General features: G+C 58.8%; 1 protein-coding gene across 1 annotated transcript in view; it reads right to left on the reverse strand.

Moving 5' to 3' along the window:
• The window catches only part of TBCD (tubulin folding cofactor D), a 120,777-nt gene that overhangs the window by 87,256 nt on the left and 20,613 nt on the right, over nucleotides 1–12,908 (reverse strand). Inside the window, exons 8-9 of the mRNA XM_054593195.1 lie at nucleotides 4,533–4,578; nucleotides 2,892–3,024 (exon numbers count right to left, since the gene is read on the reverse strand). Coding sequence (XP_054449170.1) covers nucleotides 2,892–3,024; nucleotides 4,533–4,578 — 179 coding nt within the window. The remainder of the gene's footprint in view (nucleotides 1–2,891; nucleotides 3,025–4,532; nucleotides 4,579–12,908) is intronic.

The raw sequence follows: 12,908 nt of genomic DNA on the forward strand, positions 1-12,908 counted from the left end.
TCTAAAAGTAAATAAATAAAATCTTTAAAATAAAATCAATAAGCATGTCCTTGAATGAGGAAAAAATGCACTGTTTTAAGCTGCTAACTCTTGGGGGACACTGTAGCATGGCTGTGACATTGTCATTTGTGATAAATACACAGGGAGAGAAAAGGGTTACCGTTGTATGTGAAACAGTTCATTCCTTTTTTTTAATAATTACTGCATTATTTTCCATAGGAACAACTATAAACCTACTTTTGCCCCACCCTGGGTACTGGGTCTTTGCCCATTCCTAGATTAAGGTGCCTTTTGTTATGTTAATGAGGCGATTTGGGAAAGTCCCCGAGAAAGGGGCTGGTTGCCAGGGAAACCAACAGCGGGACTGGAGGGCTGGGGAGGGAGAGGCGCTGGATGCCGACCCAACCCCCGGGAAGCAGGGGTTCAACCCTGTCTGCAGTGAAGCCTCCACAAAACCGGAAAGGATGGGGCTCCGGCAGCTCCCAGGTCAGTGCTGAGGGGGCGGCGTTGGGAGGGCGGCACCTGGTGAGGGCCTGGAAGCTCCGCCCCTTCCCACACCTGCCTGTGCATCCTTTCGCCAGGCTGCTCCTGAGCTCGGTCCTTCCGTGAGGAGCGGGTGATCTAGCGAGTTCTGGGGGCCACTCTAGGGGGGTCCAGTGGGTCAGGGGCGCAGCGACAACCTGGCCCTGTGACTGGCACCCGAAGGGGGCGGGGCACTCTCATGGGACCGAGCCCTCAGCCTGCGGGATCGGACACTCTCCTCAGAGGCAGTGTGAGAACTGAGCTGAAATTGTGGGGCCGCCAGCGGAGGTCACAGAATTGCCCGGTGTGCGGGGACGCACGCAGCGGCGCTGGTGTCAGAATCGAAGCAGCCCCAGGCCGCGGTCCAGGCCCCGGGGCCGCCCGCCCAGCATCTCCCCTGCGCCCGGCAGGCACGGGGCAGCTGTCACCGCCTGGCCTCCCGTGAGCGCACACCGACCCCCTGCAGGAGGAGCAGCCGCCTTCACGCCCAGGCCCCAGAGCGCCGGGAACGAGGACGGTGGCCGCCTCGGCCGCCATGGGACTCACCTCCGACCGACCGTGAACTGCGAATCCCGGACACGACAGGAGTGACCGGTGAGCGCAGCTCAGCCCCGGCCCGGCTGCAGTCCCTCCGGGCAGGGGGCCCCCGCCCGGCCCTGCGCACCCACCCTCACCGCTGCTTCCTCCCAACAGGGGCTTCTACAACAGAGCCAAGCAGTGCTGCAGGGTGGGCGCCGAGAAGGCCCGCACTCAGCAAAGGGGAGGAAAGGGAGCCCCGGGGAGGAGCCCGGTGCGGCCCTCTGCCAGGAGCCTCTGCCGGGAGCCTCACCGGAGCCGCGGGGCCACCGACGAGGCGCCGCAGGGCCAGCCCCGTGCCCCTCGGCAGGAGAGCAGCCAGGAGCTGAGCGGCTTACAGGCTCAGAGGCCAGCGATGCTGGGGAGCCCCCCAGAGCTGGGCCCGGCAAGAGGGGAGGGGGCTGGGGCTGGGGCTGGGGCAGTGCAGGAGGAAGGGCTGTGCTCCAGGTGCAAAGGCCTCAGGAGAAACCCACCCTGAGCAGGCACCGGACGCCCAGACCGGAGGGAGCAGCACCGGCGAGGTACTGCCCTGCCCCTCGAGGAGGGTAACCAGCGAGAGCGTGGTGCTGAAAGACGCCCCCGAACGCCACAGAGGAAAACAGCGGGAAGACGGACTTCGACCCAACCGTGCTAATAATTACATTAAAGCGTATGAAAATTTAGACGGAAAATAAAAGGATGCTAAGTAATTTTTCTTCCCATGTAAATGTACAGCATTTGTGGTGGTTAATTTTAATTTGTGTGTCAACTTGACTAAGTGCCTGAGTCCCAGACGTTTGGTCCGACGTTACCCGGCGGGGTCTGTCGGGGGTGGGGGGGTTCGGAAACCAGTGGACTGAATGAAGAGGCTGCCCCTCGCCGCGGCGGCGGCCTCACCCGCTCAGCCGACGGCCTGACCCTCCCTGCGTCGGAGGGAGCCCCGCCTGCCTTCAGCCCCGAGCTGGGACCTGGGCCAGCCTGCCAGCCTTCCGGCAGGGCCGCACCATCGGCTCCCCGGCCTCGGGCTGTGAGGGGCTTGCCAGCCTCCATAATCACAGGAGCCCACTCCTGACGCGTCTCTTTGCCCACACTGCACTGGTTCTGTTTCTCTGGAGAACCCTAATTCCGTACTGAACATTAACTTTCTAGGGTACTTTGGAAACTAACCACTAACAGCCAGTCTCCCAAACAACTCCTTGTAGAAGAAGCTGTATGCAGAACAGCCGAACGGCGTTTCGGCAAAACAGTGCTAAAACGTAGGACACGTCTGCGGACCTTACTATGTATAATTAGAGCCGAAGACTGAGCTAAGCTTGTCAAATACTTCCTCCCAAACCACACAGATAATACTCGAAATAAAACTGAACACTGTTAGAAGTACGTCACCCCAAGCTAAATGGAAAAGCCTGTTTCCCAAGGAGCAACGACCTCAGGAGCACCCTGCCAGCCCCGCAGGGCCCCCGACCACTGAGACGGCGCTTCCGTCGGCGGGCGGGTGCCCGGGGAGCCTTGGGGCGCAGATGTCTCACGGACCGCAGCGCCCTCCCCCGGCACTGCCCCTGCGGACCCCAGGAAACTCAGAAACAAGCTTTCCGCAGCACTGCTGCAGTGCTAACCGGAAGATGTAGGGCCAGAAAACGCAAAAGGAAAACTGTCCCTTTCAAAATCAGAGATGCTGAAAAAAAAAATGAAAGAAGACCCTCTCCCAGTCTGTCCACTTTAGCACAGCCACCGAAAGCAGGAAGCAGGGCGGCCACCGCATCGGCCTCGCCCACAGACGCACAGGCCGCCCACGGCCCTCTCTGGCTACGCACCTCCACTTGGCCACCCGGGGCTTCAGGAAGGTCAGGCCCAGCCGCTGCACAAGCTTCACCGCGAGTTTCCGGAGCAGGGTGTGGCCGCCATCAGGGAGCCCGCAGCGGTCCAGGCGCTCGAGCACGGTGGCAGCTGCGAACGACAGTGCCCGCAACTCCGTTTAGCGGAAGGATTTTAGGTGCCCCCCCCACCCCGCAGCGTGCACCACATGTGTTCAGTGTCTACAACATTAAAACCACAGACAATCCCACTGGCCCCCAAGAGCAGCGATGCCTAAATTCACACTGAACCCCTGAGCCCTGTTCTGTGAAGACCCCCCCCATCCCACGTCATTTACACCAAGCGCAGCGTGAGCGCCCCTGCTCAGCTCCTTCCCTGAGGGGCGGCAGCCCCAGGGGGAGGGAGCAGCGACTCTCTGAAAAGAGAACAGCAGGCGCCCCGGGCACAGCCGCTCCGGGGTCTTCGCACTGCGCGCTGCTGCTGCACAGAGCACCCTTCGAGGGGATGAGGTGGGCCCTGGGGGGCGCCAAGGCCCGGACAGCGCGCGGCGAGGCTTTTCCCGGCAGGGACAAGGAGGGCGGGCTTTCAGCACAAGCGGTCATAGCATCTGAACGACGTCCTAAAAGGCCGAGTGTGCAGTGACCGACCGTAACTCAGAACATGCCCGTACTCTGTGTGCACAAGTCCACCAAGGACAACACGTGAAGATGCTGGACGACTACTACTCATTGTCTCAGCCGTGAGGATGTCAAGGACGTGTCTTTGAAAAGAGCCTCTCTCTGGAGAGACCCGCACAGCTGCAGAGCAGCACAGGTGCCAGGTGGGTGAGGAGGGGCAGGAGGAGCCTGAGTGCCATGAACTACAATTGGAAGCCGGGATAGGAACACGGGGCTTCACTGTACCATCGTTCTCGCTGCCTGTAAACCCGCTCCAAGTTCTCCATAAGGAGTACAGACTCTGCTGTGCCCTGACTGGCGTGGCTCAGTGTGTTGGGCGTCATCCTGCAAAGCGGAAGGCCGCCGGTTCAGTCAGGGCACAGGTCTGGGTGTTGGGTTCCATCCCTGGTCGGGGTGTGTACGAGAGGCAGCCAGTCAATGCCCCGCCCCGCCCCCCCCATCTCTTTCACCTCTCTTCCCCTCTCTCTCCAAGTAAATAAATAAAAAATAGAAAGCAGACTCTACTACTCAAATCTGATTCCTCTACTACGCAAATCTGATTCCTCTATCTTCTGAAACACAGAAACTCCTCTGGGTCTGGAGCCAACCTCTGGAGCAAGAACCACTGTTCTCGTTCCTACAAAGTGAGGTTCAATCTACAGAGAATGAGCTGAAAGGACAGAAGACGTGGCCGGTGGCCGTACCTACAGAGAACACAGCCGCGACTGGGACCCCAGGAAGCGAGCGGAGACCAGAGGCTGTGCCGACATCACTAAGTCCCCAGAACCCAGACCTCCCACACAAAGCCTGAAAAGTCCAAGTATCAAAACACGCGCACCCACAAAACAAAAACCACAGAACTGTGACAGTGTCAGAGCAGAGCAAGGTGCAGACTGCAGCGCCTGGGAGCACAATGTTATGGAGGCACAATCGTACACGAACAAACACGCATCACAAACACACCCTCTCACAGACGAGGCTTACCATAGGGTAAACAGTCTTCACGCTTTCCATGCTTAAATATTTGTGCCTAAAAAAAAAAAAAGTTCCATTAAAATGTTGCAGGTTCATTTACAAATTTAAAACAAATTATCAAAACAATTCTTTGCACTTTCCGGAATTTTTCTTCTGAATACTCACTGCTGAACAACAGGTGAATGGTTTCTATACACGAAATAAGAAGGAGTTACAGAGACTGGAGAAGAAACTCTCCAGAAGGGCATCACAAAAAGGGGTGCGGTCACTCCTGGGGGGGGCTTCATTGCGGACATGTGCCCACGCTGACGTTGAGGGCACTGGCCTGTCGGAAAGTTTCTGCAGTTATCTGGGCATAAAGAAAGCCACCCAGGGATAAAAGCTGCAGGTTGGAGCATCTCAGGCAGAGGCAGGACCGAGGGCTTGTTCCTGAAGTCTCACCCACTCGCAGCCGACCGAGGAGGGAGGCCCCCTACTTCCAGAGCACGTCCGCCTCCGCCGCCGCCTCCCACCACCGGGCAGCGCTGGCCACCTGGGCCCACGGACGGACGTCCACAGGGGTCCAAGCGCGCCGTCTCCAGCTCCCCTGCCCTGTAACCAGGACCACCGCCGAACTCAGATCTGCAGCCCCCTGAATTCTCAACCTGAAATTTCACCCGACGCCCCGGAGTCTGGAAGACAAATGGGACGACTCCCACAAGCACCCGAGCCCCTGGACCACGGAGCACTTCTGAGACACAGCCAATCGAGCTCTTCCCCTTCGAAGAGAGACCTTAACTACTAAGGCGGGAACGGCTTCTGTTTCACGCCACCTGAACGTGCATGGCCCTCCTGCGCAAGCTCCCCGCCCCAACGGTCCATGAGCTGCTCAGCTGAGGCGGACAGACCTCCCTGACACCCTGGTCAGCGGCCTCTCGTTCGGAGACACCCCCCCCCCCACCGACCAGCCCTGGGCCCGTGCAGCACAGACGCCCAAGCCGTAGGGCTCAGGCCCCAGGCCGGGGCTGTCACCGCACACTGAACGCTGCGGCTTCCCCCGGAAAGGGCCCCCAGCTCCGCTGCGTGGCCGCCTCGCCCCGTCGACTCCCTCCCTAGGCCTGGATCACTCTGCAGAGCGCCGGGCCGAGCCCTCGGCAGATGTTACGCTCTCTCCTGCCCTTTCCACCGCTGCACTTCCGCCATCAACTCTGCCCTGGAACTGTGAACGCCCCAGAGGCGCGCGCTGCATGCCGACACCTCTCAGGTGGGCCCATCCCTGCCATGTGCTGGGCGCTGATAAAAGGCAGGGCGGGACCCTGGATGCCCAGGGGCCGCACCTGCAACACCCGCTTCGCGACTTGGTGCACTGTCTCGGCCGCGACAAGGGGGAAGTCACCTGGGTCCCTGAGCTTCTCTTCCCGGCAGAGCTGTGAAGAGCCAGGGGGCCGGCATGGCTGGGTGGGCCTGGGCACGAGCAACGCCACCCGGGGGAAACACCCGGGGCCTCGGCGGGAGAGTCGGAGCTGCACGAGTCACAGCCGCCATGTGAGACAGAGGCGCAGGGCCCCGGTCAGGAGGAGTGTCGGGCAGAATCCGTGCACGGCTCCTCACGAAGGTTCTGCGCTGCAGAGCCGCAGGCCAAGGCCAGCAATGGGCAACGCTGTTCACTGTCGGTCCCGGAGGCTGCGAAGCCACAACTTCCGACCAACACGGGGCCAGGGCTCCCAGCACCCGGCAGTCGAAAACGCACGTGTACCTTAGGTTGACCCTCCGCACACAGACTCCCAGCCGGAGGCGGCGGCGGGCACAGGGTGCAGGAAGAGCAGAGCAGGGGTGGGACTGGGAGACCCCGTGGAGAAGGGGCGGCAGAGGAAAAGAAAGGAGGTCCAGGCAGGCGTTACGGCCGCAAAGGGAACCAATCAAGATGACGACGCTGGGAGAGGGCAGAGGACATCGTGAGCCAGCAGGCACATGGAGCAGGTGGGCAGAGCGGGGGTCTCCGCAGAGGCAGCGCAGAGCTGACAAGAAGAGGGAGGCCCTCGCCTCCACCTACCGAATCCGCGCAGCGCTGAGCGGACGCAGCCCTGGGGAAACGCTGGGACGCTTGGCTTTAGGGCCGCCTCCTGAGACGGAGCTGCCTGCTCTGAACCCGTCTCCTCGGAATGTAACACAGGGCAATGACAGTACCTAGTTCTCTGAGCCACTTTGAGAACAAAATGCAAATGAATGTCAAATGCATTCGCCAAAGACGTCAGAAACGCCTCCTACCAAGTAAGTATATATTCCTACTGTTTGTCCAAAAACCTATTTTTAAGAACTCTTCCCTAGGTTTAATTTATGTGAAATACACAATCACAGTTAGTTTCCCCCACATAAATTCGAATGTGTGCTGTTTAATATCCTTTAGACACAAGCCATCCTTTACAGACAAGTACTCAGCAGCAACACTGGGTTCCTTCCTGTCAGGGACTTACGGCTTTGGAGAGAGCCAGAAAGCTCCACCACACCACCCGTAACCCCACGGGGGGGTGGGGGGGCGTAACATGCGATGCGAAGCCCGGTTGTGCCCGGGGAGGGGGTCGAAACAGCCGTCCGTGCGGGGCAGCTCTCCGGGGCGGACGGCAGCCCGCAGGCGAGCAGGCAGTGAGGAGGCAGGGCCCGAAGGAGGCGTCAGCGTGGAGCGTCAGGTCTGGGGGAGCAGGCAGGAGGTGCCAGGCAGGCACGCCGGTCCGTGCAGAAAGGGTGTCCACGCGGGGTGACTGTGCCCCCGGCTCGGCCCAGCTGATGCTGGCGCCCCGGCTTCATGACGGACGGCGGCTCCTTCCGCTCCTACGCGTGCAGCCTGGGTGAGTCCCGGGGCGGCCGCTGCGGCCGCGCCTGACAGTCCTCCACCCCGAGCCAGGGTCAGTGGGGTTCCGCTCACCAGCCCCAGCCACAGGCTTCCGGCGGCTTCACCAACAGAGCCTGGGGACACGACACTGTGACCCTGGGGCCCAGGCCACTTGCTCCACAGAACCTGCCCCTGGGACAACCCCGGGGAACCCAGCCGCCGCGATGGACAGGCCCAGCTGAGCCCAGGCCTGCGGGTCGTCCCTGCTGCGCCTTCCTCGGCCCCGGCCCCTGACCTCGGGGGCAGAGACAAGTAACCCTGGGCCCTGGCCTGTGGACTCACAGGACACACATGGACACTGGCAGCTATTTTAAGCCACAGGCTTCAGGGTGGGTTGTTAAGTGACAGATAACGAACTCCCTACTTAGAAACCATGGAGGGACTTGAATTTCATGTTGCAGGCGGGGCAGTGACTACCTAATCCTGGGCACAGCAACACACATGCACCCTAACTGGACAGACGTGCCACTGGCGGCAGAGCGGAGGACCCAGGGAAGGGGCCGAGACCGACCACGAGGGCCGTCCAGGTAAGCAGACAAGAGGACCCAAAGGAGGGCCGGACGTGCGCAGGGGAGGGCGGGCAGCAGCCCCAACGGCCAGGGTGGCGCCGCCACGGGCTGTCGCGCCCTCTGGGCTCCCTCCCTGAGGAGGAACCCTAAGTGCTCTGACGCGTAAAGATGCTCCGGCTGAGCACTCTTCATGTGCCAGATCCCTGACAGTAACAGGCCGGGGGGCGGAAAAAGCAGAAGAGGAACAAAAATGGATTCGAATGAGGGCTGTGGTTCTGTTCGCAGGTGTTTCTCACCTAAAAACAGAGGCATCGTCACTGCCGGTCGCCCGGGAGCACAGAGAGGACAGTGACTCTGGGCACTGGGAGGGAGCCCCTGAGCGGACGGGGGCGCCGACCTCCCGACAGCGCGGAGCAGCGCCAGCTGCGCCACGGCACAGCAGCAGCAGACCCAAGCCGCCCGAGCGGCCCGCGGGGGCACGGCCGTGTCAGGGGCGGCGGCCCTCAGCCACGCGAGGGGCCGCACCACGCCGCTGAGGACGCCTGCCCGGGCGTTGTGTTCAGAAACGAGCCCAGCACAAGGTGCAAACACCACGAGTTTCTTGGGGACCATTCTGACAGCCGCCCCTTTCGACGGCTCCGCTCCCTCGCTGGCCTTTCCCAATGTGCAAACCCACTTACCCCCCCCCAGGCGTCCCCGCCCCGCCCGGGAACTGCACTGTCAGCGGCTCGGGAGCAGGTCCACCTGGCTGCCAAGCAGGAGAGGCTGGTCCAAGGCTCCCTGAAGCCCCATCACGTCAAGGCCAAGAAAAGCAGCTCCAGCCCAGGCCCGGGGAGAAAAGGCCCCCGCAGCACCTGTGAATTCCCCTGAGGTGGCGTGTGCGGGGCCTCGCCGGGCCCCTTGCTGCCCTGTCTCTGGTCCCTGGTCCCTCTGAAGACACCTAGACCAGCAGACAGGACAGAGCTGGGGAGGAGCAGGCTGCCTGGTCTGCGTTCCCGAGTCAGGTCCCCGGGGTGAGCAGCAGCGCCATGCCCTGTCTGGACACACAAACGGGAGGACACAGGCAGGAAGGACCTGAGTACCACGGCAACCCATTCCCGGCTGGACGCCTCCTCAAGCCCGCGATAAAGCCCACCCAGGGCCCCACCTTCTGCAAAGGGCAGCAGCTGAACAGGGCATGAAGTCCTTTAGGCACTTCACACAGGAACATCCAGCACCGACCACGCCCCCCGCCAGCAGACCCCTCGGGCGGCGCCAGGGGAGAGCCCTCCCACCACCAGGGCTGGGGGCTCTGTCGGCTGGAGTGTGAACGGGAGGGGCATCAAGGGCCCAGCCAGCTGCCCAGGGCTGGCGCCGGGTGGGGGCACAGCCACACAGCACGGCCTGTACCGCAGGCCGTCCAGGACCAGGTCCCAGCCAGGGGCCCCAGGGACGCTCCCGAGGGGGCGAACCCGCCAGACCCAGGCACATCCAGCCCCAGGAGTGGCAGGACCGCTGTTCTCTTCTCCCGAGGGCGAGGCCCGTTCGGTTTCTCAACCCTGTGTAAATCAGGAAGGAAAAAACACTTCCAAATGTGGAAAACTTAATCGGAAGCACATTTTCAATGGTTAGGATAAATGGCTGATTACAATCAGCAAGGACCAGAATGAAAATAATACAATTTTTGATCAAATAAATTATTTTTTTAAATATAATTTATGGCCCTGGCTGGCGTGGCTCAGTGGGTTGAGTGCCGGCCTGCGAACCAAAGGGTCGCTGGTTCAACTCCCAGCTGGGGCACATCCGCAGTGGGATGGTTCCCGGCGAGGGGCGCACAAGAGGCAACCGCGCGTCGATGTTTCTGACCCTTTCTTCCTCCCTTCCCCCCCTTTAAAAATAAAAACATCTTAAAATGTATTTTACTGATTCTGCTATTACAGTTGCCCCAATTTTTCCCCCCTTTCCTCCCTCCACCCAATACCCGCCCCCGTTCGTGTCCATGGGTCGCACCCGCACGTTCTTCGGCTGCTCCGTTTCCTAAGCTGCTCCTGACAGCCCCATGGCTATTTTGTTCTTATGCTTTTTTTAAAGATCTTACTTATTTACTCATTTATAAAGAGAGGGGAAGAGAGGGAGAAAGAAAGGGGGAGAAACACCCATGTGGGTTGCCTCTCACAAGACCCCTCTGGAGGACCTGGACTGCAGCCCAGGCCGGTGCCCGGCCCGGGAATCAAACCAGAGACCCCTTGTTCCGCAGGCCCGCGCTCAGTCCACGGAGCCGCGCCAGCCGGGGCCAGTTATGGTCCTCAATCCCTGCACCTTTCCCCCCATTCTCCCCCTTCCCCTTCCCCGCTGATGACCCTCCAAATGACCTCCATACTATGATTCTGTTCCTGTCCTAGTTGTTTGCTTAGTTTCTTAAGATTCAGTTGTTGAGAGTTGTGAACTTGTTGCCATTTTAATGTTCATAGTTTCGATCTTCTTTTTCCTAAATAAGTCCCTTTAAGATTTCATGTAATAAGGGCTCGGCGACAGTGAACTCTTTTAGCTTTACCTTCTCTGGGAAGCACTTTATCTGCCCTTCCACTTGAAATGATAGCTTTGCTGGAGAGAGTCATCTTGGATGTAGGTCTTGCTTTTCATCACTTTGAATACTTCTTTCCAGCCCCTTCTTGCCTGTAAGATTTCTTTTGGAAATCAGCTGACCGTCTAATGGGAACTCCTTTGTAGGTAACTGTCTCTTTTTTTCTTGCTGCTTTTAAGATTCTCTCCTTATCTTTAATCTCTGGCATTTTAATTATGATGTGTCTTGGTGTGGGCCTCTCTGGGTCCCACTTGTTTGGGACTCTGCTTCCTGGACTGTATGTCTATTTCATTCACCAATTTAGGGAAGTTTTCTTTCATTATTTTTTCAAACAAGTTTTCCGTTTCTTGTTCTTCTTCTTTTCTTTCTGGCGCCCCGATGATTCGGATGTTGATATGTTTGGAAATGTCCCAGAGGATCCTTATACTATCCTCGTTTGTTTTTTTTTAATTATTTCTTGCTGTTCTGTTTGAATGCTTATTTCTTGCTTATGTTCCAAATGGTTGACTTAAATCCCAGCTTCCTCCCCTCCACTGATGGGTCCCTGTAGATTTTTACTTCCTTAGCACAACCTTCACTTCTTCCTTCATGTTGGTGCCGCACTCAGTGAGTTCTTTGAGCATCCTGATCACCAGTATTTTGAACTCTGCATCTGATAGGTTAACTATCTCCATTTCATTTAGCTCTTTTTCTGGAGTTTTGGTCCGTTCTTTCATTCGGGCCGTATCTCGTTGTCTCCTGAACTTGGCAGCCTCCCTCTGCGTGTTTCTGTGTATCAGGTAGACTTGCTTTGACTCCCTCAGCACTGGGGCCTACTGTACAAAAGGCACCTGTAAATTGTGTGGGGTGGAGCCTCGGGTTGTTGCCAGGGCAGGAGAACCTGCGTCGCTGCTTGGTGGCTCCCCGTGAGGGGAGGGCTTGGAGAGGGGACAATGCCACTGCCTGGCGTCTGGAGGTGCGCCCGACACCCCATTTCCAATCACTTCACCCACTTCCCGTATGCGACTGGCATCCTTCCAGCTACTGCCCTGGTGGTGAATCCAGAGTGGGTAGGTTCACTTACATTCTAAGTCCACGTGAGCCCTTTAAGCCAAGTCTCCTGAAAATCCGGCAGTTTCTTCTGCCGTCCCAACCCCCACTGGTTCTTACAGCCAGAAGTTCTGGGGATTCATCTTCCCGGCGCTGGAACCCTGGGCTGTGCAGTCTGGCCTGGGGCTGGGATCACTCGCTCCCAAGGTGTCCCTGCCAATTTTTATCCACCGCACGTAAATGTGGGATTGTCCATTACGCCACTGACAGTTCCGGGTGTTATTTGTTTCGAGATCTAGTTGTAATTCTCTCCGTGGTTGTGCAAGGAGAAGTATGTCTACTTATGCCTCCATCTTGACAGGAAGTCAACTTGTGTCAAATAAATTATAAAGATTTTTAAGTATACAAATGTATACATGAAATTAAACTTCATAAAGAAATGTTTCAATAAACAAGATAACCACATCTAGCGCCCAGCCACCCATCAAGGGAGAGGCACCAGAACCGAAGCCCTGGCAGAGCACATGCCTTCCCAGGAGGGGCCGCGGGTGCGCCGTCCAGAGCGGAGCCCAGGTGACACTGACGCCTGTGACTTCCTGTCCTCGTTCCCAGGCACACGTTGACACCATTGACCACTCTGCTCGTAACAACAGGTTCCACTGTTTTATTCACCTGGCTCTTTGGAATTTTTTTTAATTGATGGATTTGAGAGAGAGAGAGAAACAGCTATTGGTTGTTCCATTCATTCATGCGTCATTGGTTGCTTCTTCAATGTGCCCCGAACAGGGATGAACACACAACCCTGCAGGATCGGGACAACGCTCCAACCCACTGAGCACCCAGCCGGGACGCAAATGTCCTAAACAGCCCACGTGGTAACGACAAACCCAACAGCAGGAGGCACGGAGACATTCCTGTTTCAAGTGACACTCCCTGAATCCTGGGCTAGGGAGGGGCCGGGGCTTCTCTGTGGGCAGGGAAGGGCACACTCTGGCTGAATCCGGCCGCGGGTCTTCCCTCCCCGCTCCGTGCGGAAGTGAGACGGCAGGAGACGCTGGGAGGAAGGGGACGAAGAGTGGGCATACCTGGCCCGCGACTAGACGGGCTCCACAGCCAGGAACCCCCCGCCCGTGAACGCTCAGGAAGTGCCTGGGCCTGAGCTCCTCCACTTCCTGCCCGCACCTTGCTGCTCACCCCTCTCCTGGGGGCAGTGCAGAGCCCCGAACCCGGGGCTCACAAGCACAGGGCTAGGGGACCGACAGAACCACCCTCCCTTGGCCTGACTGCCCAGGGCACAGCACCACCGGGGCTGCCTGCCCTGGCCCTGCGTCCCTTTGACACCCAGTTCCCCCGAGCGGCACCACTGAGGGAGGTGAGCACGGCTGCGGCCGCGGGACCGAGCAGCTGGGTCCAGC

This window comes from Pteronotus mesoamericanus, unplaced genomic scaffold (assembly GCF_021234165.1).
Source record: "Pteronotus mesoamericanus isolate MK-2021 breed Mesoamerican mustached bat unplaced genomic scaffold, CSHL_Meso_final scaffold_408, whole genome shotgun sequence".
Lineage (NCBI taxonomy): Eukaryota > Metazoa > Chordata > Mammalia > Chiroptera > Mormoopidae > Pteronotus > Pteronotus mesoamericanus.